Source organism: Cuculus canorus, chromosome 17, assembly GCF_017976375.1.
Source record: "Cuculus canorus isolate bCucCan1 chromosome 17, bCucCan1.pri, whole genome shotgun sequence".
In the NCBI taxonomy this organism is placed as follows: domain Eukaryota; kingdom Metazoa; phylum Chordata; class Aves; order Cuculiformes; family Cuculidae; genus Cuculus; species Cuculus canorus.
Window position 1 is genome coordinate 1,191,198 of NC_071417.1, and position 14,990 is coordinate 1,206,187.

The 14,990-nt window shown below is 42.6% G+C and overlaps 1 protein-coding gene across 4 annotated transcripts in view; it reads right to left on the reverse strand.

Moving 5' to 3' along the window:
- GOLGA3 (golgin A3) overlaps positions 1 to 9,229 on the reverse strand; it is a 29,805-nt gene extending 20,576 nt beyond the window's left edge. For 2 of the 4 annotated variants that reach the window (XM_054082493.1, XM_054082491.1), the window contains exons 1-5: positions 9,146 to 9,229; positions 6,836 to 7,158; positions 3,201 to 3,482; positions 2,224 to 2,336; positions 1,048 to 1,739 (exon numbers count right to left, since the gene is read on the reverse strand). In XM_054082493.1, coding sequence (XP_053938468.1) covers positions 1,048 to 1,739; positions 2,224 to 2,336; positions 3,201 to 3,482; positions 6,836 to 6,968 — 1,220 coding nt within the window. In that variant the 5' untranslated portion in view covers positions 6,969 to 7,158; positions 9,146 to 9,229. Of the gene's footprint in view, positions 1 to 1,047; positions 1,740 to 2,223; positions 2,337 to 3,200; positions 3,483 to 6,835; positions 7,159 to 9,124 lie in introns of all 4 variants that reach the window. The other 2 variants (XM_054082492.1, XM_054082494.1) reach the window with 2 other exon arrangements.
- Positions 9,230 to 14,990: the final 5,761 nt, after the last annotated feature.

Below are 14,990 nucleotides of genomic sequence, written 5' to 3' on the forward strand. Positions count from 1 at the left end.
AATTACATTCATGCAAAGGTTTTATACATTTCCTACATTTGCACCAACAAGAATCTAGTGTGGCATTTATATGTTATGGAAGTGCAATTATATTATACAATTATATTCTGTATCTGCACATCCCATTATAAGCAAACAAACGGATATAATGACAGTGCAAAACCTCCGCAAGTATTGTTTGCTTTAATGTGAAGATGCCTTAGAAATACCAATAGCTGCTGCGAAAGAAGGAAGAAAAGGTGTTTGGTATAAGGGATTCCTTAAACTCCTTCCCAAGGAGGTACAGTCAAGGTGTCTAGGGAAAAAGATCTTCTCTCTCTCGTTATCCTAATAATTAAGTTTAAGCTGGAATAATTGTCGACAACTGATTTTACTTTAACATCTTGGGGCATTACACTTCATTCCAACAAAGGAAAGAAAAAGGGTAATTCCAAAATTAGCATATAAGAAGCATGTATCTGTAGACACCTGACAAAAAAGTCACAGCTGCATTATTAAGGGCTTCACCAGTCACCTATTCACTTGCTGAATCACAGTTTAATACCTACCATATACACATAAGCTTGTGAGACTAAGTAAATCTCATTCTGAAGTGCTAAAGCGGATGACAGAATCTAGGACAAGACTCTTGTCACTTATTTGAGGTCTGAAAGGTACGTGTGTAGATCAGGAAAAGGACAATAATAAGTATCACTGAGTCAGTTAGCTCTACGCTTTCAGACTCTGAAGACCAATGCCACATCAGAGATTCAGTGAACGAATGCCTGCTTCACAAGGAAATACAGAAAGAAGCAACTGCTAGCAGTATGTTTAATATACAGTCAATGGCAAAAACATCTTTCTCTAAAGACATCCTTAGTGAATAGGTACTCAAGTGAAGTGCCCTTTCCTTTCAGTTTCTTTCAGAATCTGTAAGTTAACAACAGATTTGATCAAAATGGATGTAATTTAAAACTGGGTCTGAAGGCAGTAGAAGAGTATTAGGCTGTCTATTCCAAGAAAGCATAATCCCTGATAACAGCCTTGGTGTATGGTAATCTTTCCTACCTGCTAGAAATACTGTCCCTCCTTCTCTGTACTTCCCCATTAACTTCTTGCTCTTGGGTTTGATGCTCCACTGCTGCAGCCTGTAGCACATCACTGATGGAAGGGAACTGCCCCATTGCATCAGGATGTATCTTCTGACCGTTTATCGTGTACGGAATACTCTGTTTGCCTTCTGCATTCTGTAAACTGCTATATGGCCCTCTTCCTGACACGCTGCTGTAGGTAGAGCTGTCACTCTCATTTCCATCCAGCCTCATTCCCACTTCACTCCCATCAATCTCCGAAATGCTGTCTCCTGCCAAGGAGGAATTCTCTATTCGATCATCTGTGTCAGAAGGCAGACTGATCTCAGAAACAACCGACGCTGGACCACTTCTGCTTTGCTTCAAAGTCCCACCAGATGAATCCGTAGTCACAAAATTGCCAGTAGTGTTTCCAGAGCCTAAATCTTCAGTTCTGTAGTCAGCCAAGGACCGGATCTTACTGGGTTTAGATTTTGAACTTTTCCTCTCTTTTGAGGACGCTGGAAGTCCCAAGCTACCCAGTTTTGGCCCCCTGGGGACACTTGTCCGCAAGAAGGAGTACTCTTTCGTCATTGCTACAGTGCTAGCCCTTGGCAAGATTTCTGGATTTAACATCAGCTCAGGATCTAGGGTGCTGGAGGGCCGGTTTTTAGATGTAGACTGATTCGACTAAAAGAAGCAAAGAGTCAATGACAAATTCCAGAATATTACATTAGAACCAGCATCAAAGACTTACTTTGCTGTAGAACTTCATATGTAAAGCACTTTTACACTCATATTTAAATATATGCATCATTTAATAAACAAGCTAAATTACATCAGCAATCAACCTTATCAAGGTTCAGTATATGCCTGTTGAAAACAATAGACTACAAAAGCTAAATAAAAATATAGGAAAAATTGAATATTTAAGTTACTTAATTTTGAGGTTTGTTCCCCCCCCTATTTTAACCAGCACAACATGGTACGTTACCAATGAGGTAACGAAGAGCCACACTTTGCCTGTCCAGAAGAAAGAAATGCTATCTCACATTTGAGAAAACTACTGAATGTTTATAACACAGAAAACAATAACATAGAGCACAGAAAGGACAAAGTTTTCAAGCTTCTCAGCAACCCACTGAATCTAGACGATCTGTTGTGTGGTACTCACTCTTTCTTGATGTCTCTTCACTCTGTATTGTTTGAGCTGTTCTTCTAGCCGCCTTCTTGCTTGAAGTCTTATTTGTTCTTCTTTCTCCAACGGGAGTGAAGACTCTACTGAGCCTGTAAGTGAAAGGCAACTTTACAGTCAAGCAGGAAAGTCCACCACAGGCAAATGTGATGCAAAAGGAAAAAGCCCCTTCTACCATCAGCAACATGCTTCATGCGTAAGCAAGGAACGCAAGGAAAGCCCATTGGCATGCACCTCAGAATACCCTCTTCTAATATATCCTTGTGTAAGCAATAATAAAGCCTGTGCATTTCTGTTGCTCAATTTGCAAAAGCTGTAGTTCCCCCAGATACAGATGACAGAACAAAGCTACTGCTGTCATTCCATCTCCTCTGTCCTGCACTTCTGACAGTACTAAAAGTATAAAACTAAGCAAGACGTACATAGTCCACTCATTCCCTACAGGTCAGAGAAAGATGTTTCCTAGATACATTTTCTTTCATTTTGTTAACTCACACTAAAAGCCTTACTACGGGAAAGATTTAAAAACATTATTTCAGAAAACTCCTATAACGTTAGATACCTTTATATAGAGGCTATCCCATTCTCTCCCCTTTATTGCTCTTCTCCTCCCCGCTCTGTTACTCAACTTAATATCACCTGGTTCTGCTGTTCTGCCTTTTTTTTTGTCACCTGCTACTCCTAATAATCAAGAAGATTAGAATAGCTTCAGCGCCAGAAAGCATGAACTCCCCTCCAGCATAAGAGTGATTTTGAAACGGTAAGGCACATGCCTTGGCTGCAGCAGAAGGTGGTCTACTGAAAGAAAATTAATTGTAGTTCAAAGTAAAAGCTTACCGCAAAATCAAAGTTTAGTCCAAGCTTAAATGATGTTATAGGATTCTAGAGCCAGGCTCAGAGTAAAAAGCTTTATGAAGCAAGAGAAAGCAGGGGCATCACCATAAATAGATGCTTACACAATTCAGTTTCTTGCATGGGAAGACTTAGTTTGAGAGACTGCAAAGCTTCTTTTCTAAGAACTATGCCCTCAGCACTAGTTCCCTGAGACTTCCTTAGGCTGTCATGGAAACCAGTCACACCTGGGGACGACTCTTGACCCTGCGCACTGCTGGTGGGGTCAAAAGATACAGGAGAGGTGGGGAAGAGCGACTCTGGCCCATTCTGGCAGGTGTCCACTTTGCTGTTTATCTCCAGACTTCCCTCTTCTTTTGGCACTTGATTGACGTTAATACTGGTAGCTGGAAAAGAAAGTTTTACTGAACTACACTTTAAGCCAGACATTAATCTTCACATCTCCACCCAATACAATGCTACCACAATGGCTTTAGACTGTAAATACGGAAATTGCTAATGACAGCAGCTGGCAGGAGGAATTTGATAAAGGACTTTTGATTCTCTAAATAAAAAGACCAGAACAAGTACCTTTCATTAGCTTTACTACATAGCCTTCAAGCAGGACCTCAAAAGTGATCATAAGGTATCTTCAAAACCTCACATAGGTTTTTAAATTTTTTAGGTTTAGAAGCATGAAACACCAAGTGTAAGTAATGTGATCTATGTCACACTGAGTGGCAACCTACTACAAATAAGACTTAGCAAATGTGGGCCTGTGCTGAATGATTCAGCTGTTTGGTATGCTACTGGGCACCAGGAGAAAGCATTCACCATTCTCACTTCCAGCCTGGGCCAAGCAGAGCATCTCCATTTTAAACCAAGTTTAAATTCTTACAGGACGTCTTATAGGGTGTCTAAACCAAAAGTGCAGGAGCAAAGCTTGCATGTATCAAACTAATAAATCTACCAATTAAAAGGCAAGTCAACAATCACTTTAGTACCAATTTTATCCCCATTTAATAATATCAGATTTTTATTTTCCATCAGGAAAAATGCATCATCGAAACTAGTTCAATACTTCACAGGTTTATAGTTTGGATTTTTCACACATTTCTACCTGACTTGGTGGGGGACTACTTAGATTTATGAAACTGCTGTTGTAACAAAATTGTGTGTCTAACTTTCATTATTACAGATCCCAAATAAGCAGGGTACTGAAAGAGCCACTACCTTTTTGTTCATCCCCACACTGTGTATTACCAGAGTAACTAGAACTCATTAGAATAATAAGGAAGATTTCACTGTTATTTTCATAAAGAAGTTTGAAAAGAGTTAACATTTATGCACAAACGATTTGCAAGTGGGAAAATCAAGTTTTCTCTTTCTATTTTTTCCTTCCTCTCAGGGATACAGATTTGAATAAGCAAGTCGTTTGCTTTAAAGTCTGCTAAAGAAGACGTGAGGGGAAAGAAAAAAACCAAAACAACCAGAACTTAGAACTTTTTAAAACTAAGGTTTTTCTAAGATTCATATGCAGAAATATTCCGTAGTCAGGAAGCTGATTACCACAATTCAATAAAACTTCAATTATCGATTCAGACCAGACCATTAACATATTGCTATTAAGCTTTTCCCCCCCACATAATGCCCATCACTACAAACTTCTGAAAGCAAAACAATTGAAAAATATTATCATTCATGTATGTGGAGAACATTAAAGTGCATTAATGTAACTAAATAAGCTATATGGGAAAAAGTTACAGGTAGGAAGTTAGAACTTTTAAATTGTTTTCCCTTTTGTTATTGAAGAAAGCAAAAGGTTTCTTTTGAAGGACTGTCAAATTTTACTTCAGACTAATTTAGAGTGGAAAAGACAAATTTCCACCCCTAGGCATTTGTTCCCACCTCTGTGGTGCATCCTCCCTCACACTATCAAAGCTGTTTGTACAGTGAACAAGCTCAGAGGAAACTAAATGTGGTAAAAAGTTTTCATCCTTAGGCTGCCAAAACCCATCGGTCCTCTAAGAATTGAATTAAAACACTTTTGTGTATCTTATTTGTCACACGGAGAACATCTTCAGGCCAATTTAGGCTGAATCGGTTCTCTGATTTAGTTCACCATGTGGTCACAAACACACTTGCAGACACAATGGAAGGGATGGGTGTAACAACAATGTAAAGCCGGGCAGAGGACAGACTGACTTTTTAATGGCTAACCAAAGGCAGAGTTTAAGGCATTTTAAAACAGAAAGATTGTCAGCCTCAAATTCAAACTAGATGTTAGTGCTAAGAATAGCCACAAGAAGCCAAACATAAGATAGCTTGTACATTCAGGAATACTGTATACCACCTCAAGTTTCAGAAGCAGCAGCTATTACTGCATCAGGTTTATACTTTATTTACATTTTTATCTTCACAACTGAGTGGTACACATATACCAAAGACATGCTGGAGCAAAACTCTGCAGCAATGGTTATCTGGCAACTTCTAGAATCTAAATGCCGTCTTGAACTAAAGCAATTTAATTGCAGCAATGTCAACACAACCGCAGCTTTCTTAGAACAGTGGGAGAAGGGATGCGATTAGATTGATAACAGCAGAAAGACAGACTACCTATTTGTAAGCCACAATTCAATTGTTTGGACGATGTCCAACACAGGAACATGTGATCTCCAGCTTCATAAAAGATGAATGAATCATCATAGGACTACACTCAGTCTGATAGCAGGCAGGGTAAGAAATGCAAACAAAGTCTCAGGCCTCCATGCTCTTTCCCATTACAGGATGACAAATGTGCAGTACAAGGGGAGGGTGGAAGGGTAACACCTTCATCACATGATCACCTCCTTCTACAAAAAGAACCTCTCTACCTTTGTGTATCTATGTAGCCAGAACATATACACCCCCTCTACCCATCTACCACCTTATATACCAACATATCCTCAAATATCTGTAGTGGAAACACAGAAACTTCAACTCAATACAAAAAGATCTTCACAATGAAAGCAGTTAAAACCTGGAAAATATGAGAATGGGCAGAGCCTGTTGAACGTCCCTTTCTACTGATTTTCAGAGTTCAACAGGACAAAGCCCTATCTGACGTCAACACTAGGTCTGCTCTGTGCATGAGTTTGGACTCACTGACCCAGAGCTCCCTTCCAAACTAAGTTTGATTCTATAATCAACTCAGATCAGCACTCTCTTAAGCTTCTTATAAACAGCTGCACGATTATTTTACTATAGAGCTTGTCTACATACAAAAGTTATTTTGAGATGATTTGGGGAGTACATGCCAGCATCTCTCTTCCATAAATGGAAATTTAGAGAGAGGTTTTAAGCACATTTTGGGTTTTGCCTAATCAATTTAATTTATTAGGAACACTTCCTTTGCCAGAAGAAAGTAGTCTAGCCATGAGCTTACTCTGTAACAATCATTTCAGAACTGTTAGTTGTAGAGAATTTCAAGTATACAGTATTGGAATCATATCCAGATCAGAAAAGAGAGTAGCACCCTGAACAAGACATACTCAAATGACAGACAGTAGTACTTAAGTTAATAGTTTGTGTTTGTTTTGAAAGACATTTTAAAACAAAAGACGATTTTCCCACAGTGCCATAGCTTCCACCAAATTTGCTTAAAACTGCTGCGCAAGAAATTCCTGTCCTCAAGGGAAAAAGATCTTCAGCATCACCTGAACAACAAAACAGGCTGCTGTAGAGAAGCCTGGGTATGATTCAGTGCAGTGAAGTAACTTACTGTTAATGTCATCTGTTGTAACTGGCAAATCTGACTCGGCTTTACAATCCAACAGCTCTTCAGAGCTGCTAGGGGCCCCACTACTGCCTCCATTCTCCAAGTGAGCGTCCTGCTGGACAGTCGAGGAGTCCATGGTAATAACAATCCAGACCTTTGGAGTTTGTCTTCTGAATAATTTGCTGCCAAGTGAACTACCAAGTCCTGTTTCTCTCCATTGGCAACAACAGCATCAAGATGTTACACAGCAGCACAGTTCTGAGCTTCACAGGAGATCATGGAAACAGCTTGCAGCTAAAGCTGTAATTACCAGGGAGCTGCATCCCCTAGAAACAAAAGGTAGTAAATTTACAAACATTTCTTAAAAGTTTTAAAAATAGGACTTCAAAAGAGTATTCACTGATTACCCACCAACCCAACTTCAACACACAGAATCAGGACATGGGGCAGTAACAGAGACAATGAAATACAACCAAGTATCCAGCTTTTGTGATTAAGAAGTGATTTGTTTAACAGCTTTTTTGGTTTTGTTTTTTTTTTTAGTAGCATTGATATACCTGCTTAGTGATGCAACAAGATAATATTCAGTGAGACAACTGATTTAAGATCACTGTCCCTTTTAAGGGAAATGCCTCTTTGGCCTCTGCTTTAATAAGTGATCCCATATTCAGAGCAGCATTTTGCTCGCAAATTACAGGCTGAACTTTCTATCATATATTTCATTCCAAGGACCTATCCCCATTTAAGTTTCAATAACTTTAGTTAGAACTCAGCATAGAATTCAATTTCTTCTAAAAAAATTAAATTACATCATTATTGTTTACCTGTCATCAAAGCAATGAATACAGAGCTTGAACTACTAATTACAGTGTGCTTTGGCAGTCAGGACATGGCCTGGGCTGCAGTTCAATGCTGCCTTCTCCTCTGGCAAGTCAAGAAATTTCCAAACAGTTTACACAATTTGCAAAGAATTCCTCAGGCATTCAGATATTACCTTTGGGTATAGACCCAGACAACTAACACAGTCTGACAGGAACTGTTGTACCTCGCCACTTCAAGCATTTAAATTTTGTTCAAATAGTTTCTGACAGCTGAGTTTTGATTACAAAATGTTATGGTTCCTATATACTAAAGAAACATAAGAAATCCCCAGGGCTTGCGGGAAGAAAGACAAGTCAGGAATATTTTAATTGTATTTTTACATGAACACAAACACACTGAGCAACATTCCTTCTGTATCTCCAGAGAGTATTTGTGTAAGTGTTACTGCATCAAACCGCCTGGGTCAGCCACCACCACCACGTCATCTCCAACACGTTACAGCAGCTGCCAACAGCTGAGGATTCACAAAACCAGGTGATTACATGGGTGACCCTTAGGCAGGTGAGCTGTGAAGGAGCCAGAAACTCAGAGCATATCTCTAAAAGAGAAACCTCCACCAAATGGAAAGATTAATGCTTTCACTCTGTTACTTATTTAATACAGCTTACAATAAAACTTCTGGATGAATAGTCATTGTATGGCAAACAGATACTACAGGATAAGTCACAAGAGGGACTACAGACAAAGGCAAGCACAATTCAGACTGCTCACACCTCGGCAAAACCCAGCCAGCACCAGATGCTTTGTTCTCCTGGTCATTAAACACCTTGTAATCATTGGGATCACGAATAACCGCTCTCTCCTGTACAATCCACATCCAAATATTAGAGTATTTTGGCTTCAAAGCCCTTTTGTATCCCTGCACTGGGCACAAACACACACAGAGCTGCACGCACACCACGAGAACCTGGCAGCAAATGTACAGTGGAAGGAGCTGTACAAAACCAACCGGTTTTGCTCAAAACACCAATACCAGGAGGGCCACGGAGCTGTGCTAGGCGTCCTGGGGCCACGCACCTCCCTGCACCCAACAGAGGCACCCAAAGGCCCGGACGGCTCCGAGCACCCTGGCTGGCAGGGAGGGGAGAGAGGGAGGGGAAGGGGAGGGGAGGGGGAAGCGAAGGGAGGAGGCGAAGGAGGGAAGGAAGAGAAGGAAAGGAGGGAAGGAAAAAAGTCGGAGGGGAAAGGGGAAGGAGATGGAGGGGAGACGGAAGAAGGGAAGGGAGTCGGAAGGAAGACGGAGGGGAGACCGGGGAGAGGGAAATGAGACGAAAAAGGAGATGGAGGGGAGAGAGGGAAAGGAGACGGGAGAGGGCACAGAGGGGAGAGAGAGAAGAAGGAGAGAGATAGAGGGAAGGGGAGACGGCACGGAGGGGAGACGGCACGGAGGGGAGACGGCACGGCGCTGACCAGCTCCCCGCTCCCGCAGACCTGGGCCCGCCCGGCTCCGGCTCGAGACGTGGCGGCGCGCGGGAAGGGGCGGTGCGCGGTGCATCGCTGATCGCGATCCCCCGGCAGCACGCGCGGCCGGAGCGTTCCGTGGCTGGGAGGAGCCGAGGGGGGAGCACTGGCCCGCTCCTCGAGTTAGGAGGAACTCCAACCCAAACCGTGCCTTAGAACCGTAGGATAGTTTGGGTTGGAGGGGACCTCAAAGCCCATCCAGTTCCACCTCTGCCGTGGGCAGGGACACCTCCCACTGGCTCAGGCTGCCCAAGGTCCATCCAACCTGGCCTTGAACACCTCCAGGGATGGGGCAGATACAGCTTCCCTGGGCAGCCTGGGCCAGGGCCTCACCACTCTCACAGTGAAACATTTCTTTCTAATATCTAATTCTTTCTAAATATCTATTCTAAATATGTTGAATCCTCAACATAAGAAGAGATGGAGCTCTTGGAACGGGTCTAGAGGAGGTTACAAAGACGATGGGAGTGCTGGAGCACCTCCCGTATCAGGAGAGGCTGAGAGAGTTGGGGTTGTTCAGCCTGGAGAAGAGAAGGCTCCGAGGAGACCTTAGAGTGACCTTCCAGCACCTGAAAGGGCTACAAGAAAACTGGGGAGGGGCTGTTCACAAAGGCTTGTGGGGGTGAGGAGCAATGGGGATAAACTGGAGAGGGGCAGATTTAGACTGGACACGAGGAATTTTTTCACCATGAGGGTGGTGAGGCCCTGGCCCAGGCTGCCCAGGGAAGCTGTGGCTGCCCCATCCCTGGAGGTGTTCCTGGCCAGGTTGGATGGGCCTTGGGCAGCCTGAGCCAGTGGGAGGTGTCCCTGCAGGGGGGGTTGGAACTAGATGGGCTTTGAGGTCCTTTCCAATCCAAACCATTATTCTATGATTCTATGATTCTAATCTAAATCTCCCCTCTTTCAGCTTAAAGCTGTTCTCCCTGGTCCTATCACTGCAGGTAAATGACACGTCCTGTTCCTGTCCCATTTGCAGTATTTCTGATGGCCATTTCCTCATAAATCAGTCCTCAAAGTTCTCTGGCATTGGGCATCCCAGTATCCCTTCAAGGTGCTAGGAATGGCCACATTGGAGTGGTATTTCACATTACTGTTTCCTCCTGCATTTAGATTGGTGGGTTTTGCTTTTCTAGATTTTTCTCATTAGTACAGTGGCTTACCTTTGTTACTCTGGGATTATTTGGGGTTGGTGGGTTTATTGGTTTATTGGTTTTTTTATTTGGGTTTATTGGTTGGGTATATTTTACTCCTAACCTTGCTAGAGTCTCCATATGGACCAGGATGTAAATAAGTATGGAAAACTGAATGTATACAAAGCATGTTCTTTTTACCTATTAGTCTCCCACATGGCACCAAGGCCCCCAGCTACCAGAATAACCACTTGTTTAGGGACTACCTGCCAAGCACAGTGCAAAGCTGCAGCAGGCTTAAACAGGCTGAACGAGAAAGAGAACCCTTCATACTGAAAGACACCTATTTTCAGTAACAAGTTTTAGCACAACAGGGAAATGAAATGGTAGGTGTTTAAAAAGACAGAAGAAATTGTTCAGCGCTAGCACAAATGATGCCTTTAAGTACAGGGACTCCTGTAAATTTGCAGGAGACTTCTTTGTGTAAACTGCAGTCTCTGTCTCCAGCAGAAAAGCAGCCTATGGCTTATCCCAAAGTCCACTCAAGTTCCTCTTGCAGAACACTTTTTTATTCTTCAGAAATCAGAAAGTACCACATTGAGTCCTTTAACCACAGCCAGCGGCAGCGTTCTTCCACCGTGCAACTAGGCTGCATATGAGAGCTGTCCTGCCACCTTGTCCCCGTGTAAGCTCTTTCAAATCTTAATGGAAATTGTCTTTTTCAGGAACCTACAGGGGCTTGCCCCTAAGAGGGGAAGGCAAATGTATTCATCTTTGCTCTGACCAAAAAAAAAAAAAAAAAAAAAAAATGCCAAATTAAAGACCTGAACTAACAATTAAAACAGGGAATGACGGATCATTTGCAGAGTTACCTATCTGGCAGGGTATTTTTGTGACTCAGTCTATGTGTGTGTAAGAATTGCACTAGCAGAAGAGGAAGTCAGGTAAGGGAGAAAGGCACCATGCTCTGCAGAAGCAGAGGGTGGCACTCTCTGCACAGCACAAAGCCCATGCATGGTGCTCTCCAGTTACAGCTATTATAGCTACAAACATGGTTTTCTTAATATTTCAGTAGCAGAGACCTTGTTCACTAACCACTGACAATAACATGTTCCAGTTCCCTGTGCTTATTGCATATTTTTCTGCTTACATATTTCTATTATTTGGTGTCACTCAGTCTGCAAAATCTTCATTAAAAAAGAAACCTGTGCTAGCCCTATATAAATAGCTCTGTTACTGGCAGACTGCAATCAGGCTCAGGCATCCAGCTCTCCTCTCTCAGCCACTGAGGGAAAAGATAATTTTATATTAAATACAGACTATGGAACTAGAATTCAGGACTTCAGAAATATGCCTTATTAAAGACTGTCTTAATATTTTATTTACATATTCTATTTACTTATAACTTTTATCTATAATTGTGAAACATTTATATTGCACTCTACCTAAGCAATTTTTAGCATGTCTTTCCTGACTCATTTCTATAAACAGGGGAGACACTCAGATGCAACTGTGGCATGTCTGATACAACAACGTAGCTCAAAATGGATTTAATCAACCTATATTCTGCATAAGAGAAGGCTGGGCAAACATAAAAAGCCATGCTGTGTAACCAGAAGGTTTGCAGGTGAGAGCTCGTGTGCAGAGAATAAGCTAAGACTAAAGGCCTTGTTACTGAAGTATCTCGCCAATGGCCTCCTCCTGTTGAAAGCTGGGTTCAGTTTGGTCACAACAGCTGTTTTGAAAAACAGAAACTGCTAAGAGCTGCATTCATTTCTGTGGGACATTCCACTGTAGCTTCCCTGGGTGAAGGGGGGTTACTTTTGGTATCAGGATGCCTCACATATTGAAAGAAATTGATTCAGAAAGTTCTCTTTCCATGTATCTGTGTGTGTGTGTGAGAGAGAGAGAATAGATAGAAATTACAAGGTTTTAGTGGTTTCCAAGCTTAGCTTTCCCTTAGTAAATAATTTTTGCTGCCAGCCTGGAAGCAGTAAGTTTCTACTTTCCTTTCCTGGAAATTACTTTCCCAGACTGAGGCTACTGGTTAAGAAACTGCTGCCATTACACACACAAGTCCTATCCACTAACTTCATAAATATTCCTGTTCCACTGAACTGTTGTGCTTGCTTCAGCATTCAAAGAGCCCTCAAAATGGCACAGTACAGTAGGTAATGTTGGCCAGTCCTTGGATGGACTTGCTAAAACAGCATGGAAACCTTGACTTTTTCAACAGGGAGCCCAACACAGAGAACGGGACATTTACTTTCATAACAATGTCTCAATGCGTGTGGAAGAGGCTTGGCCTTGTCTCTCCAGGGATTTGCATAGCTGTGCTTGCATCTCCCCCTCCCAGTGCACAGCAGGAATGGGGTACAACTCTGATCTGGGCTCCATGGCAACTACTTGCGATGTGGAGCTTTAGAGCAAAAGACAGGGAATAAAGAGTAGGCAGGGAGCAAAGCCCCTTTTACCCTTTCTCAGTCCTTCCCGTAAATCTATTCCTGACCTATCTCCAGCTGCTTCGCATGTCTGTCTCTTGGGCAGCTGGGCCAGATACTGTGGGAAGCCAGCTCACCAGCTAGATGTTCCCTGGAAGAGACATCAGAAGCCCTGCTTGCAGGCTTGGTGCACGACTTGACTTGCAAGCCTTGCTTCGTGGCTGTTACCTTCAGTGGGCCACTGGACACCTTTTGGAGCCAGTCTTCTATGCTGCCTGGTGTGGAAGGTTGCCCATGCCCATACAAAGTCCCACTGCCTACTCACAGAGAGAACTCATAAATGTAAAACATAATCTTCATAAAAACTATGGCTTGAAAGGATCACCAGTCTGAGCTGAAATTACTTAGGAGCAGACAGCTATAGTTTGATCATTAACTCTAGATGCTAAGTCATTGGGCAGCCATAGCGAGGAAATGTTGTGTGGACAGGTCCTGCTGGCAGAGAGAGGCTGAGATAAAGGAACAAAGACATATTGACAGGATTTGCTAGGCCAAGAACAGAGTACACACAAGCATGAGAAATCAACAGACATTTGTGTCTGTGTCTCACACTCAAGGTCTGCAGCTTGGAATGGCAGCATAGCCCACACAGCAGCCTCTCTGCCCTGAAAGGATTACGGGTGCTTGCACTCAGATGACCCCTGGAAAGGAATCCAAATAACAGGGATGTAAGATCCTTAAAAAGAGAACTGCATTGCCAGACTTGGCCATGTTCTCTCTCTTTCATTCAGGTATTTTCATATTATTATTCCAGCCCTGTCCAAGTGAAGAAAAAATCACTTTTTGAATACCTTTTTCTGCTAGCTGGTCCTTGACTTACGTCCTCAACAACTGTGCATTAACATACGGAAACACCAGATGGAATCTCTGTGTTTACTTCTGTCACACTGAGCCTTGTGGAAAAAAAGTAGATTTCTTGTTTCAGGGATTTTTCAAAGCTTAACATGCATTTATGGTGACATCGCCCTGAGATTTAACTGTGAATGTTAAGAAAAGCAATGCACCACAGTGCTGTGCTACAGAGACCAGACTGCCCTTCAGGCAGAAGTGTTCTGCTTGGAAAAAATCCCTTTCCTCTCAAAAAACCCTCCTGCCAGAGATGCCAAGTGTCACAGCTTATGTATTTATTCAGAATAGATATAATGTAGTTATATATGCTTTTTCAGTTGACAGGTAACTCAAAGAGATATTACCCAGGAGGAGCAAAATGTAAATGTGAACATGAGCAATCACGGTAAATAACTGACAAGGTCATAGCCTAGGAATACCATTTACACAGAACTTGCCCTGAAAGGAAAGGGTGAAATAAGAATTGGCCACACAAAGAATTATTTACATCTTTTGCCTTCAGTGCAAGAAGGATAAACAACCCAATTAGCTGTCGAGATGTTCCTTATGTGCCCTTCCATCAAAGGCTACTTCTACATTAGCACATGCAGATTTTCTCAGGGAGGCAGGGTGGTCCAAGAGAGCAGTGAGCAGTGGGAGTCCTGCCCCTGCTTCCTGCTCAGCCTTGGGCTAACCATCTCGTTAATTTTTCTAGCTGTCCACGGTTTGCACAATCATGGATAACAGGGAACTTCATCTCACAAGCACTGCAAGGATTACCTGGATGTCAGCCCTAGATTACCGGAGCCCAGTGTCAGTGTGCAATCAAAGCAAGACCACTGCCTCGGTGCAGGTGTTCAGCCTCTCCTGCTTTCATTACCAAATATAATTTCAAGACATTACTTCCGATTTACACAATTAAATGACGATATGGAAAGCCAATCCAAAGTACATTCATGTAATTATGACAAAAAAAATGGTTTTCTTAGACATCAGTCCTCCCACTTCACGCTTGTTATATGCACCCACTTGGACACCAACTGAAGTTTTTTTTCCTCTTGATTACATCGCCCTCTGAAAATCAAGTTAATCTCTGCTCTTTGGGAAAGAGGAATTCAGGAACTGGGATGCCTGCGCAGCCCAACAGCCTGGCTAGTTCATTGTCCCTTTTCCAGTAGTGGCTGGCACAAGAATTTTCTGGGAAAGGTGTAAGAAACCACGTAACAACCTGCTGCTTGGCAGATTCCCCTCCCACGCCAGACAGTTAGATCTGGATCTCTGAGGGCTCCTTGTGCTGCTTACTGTGAGGGGGAAAAGAGTGACAAAAAAAGCAGCTCCAAGTGTAAAACCATGGTA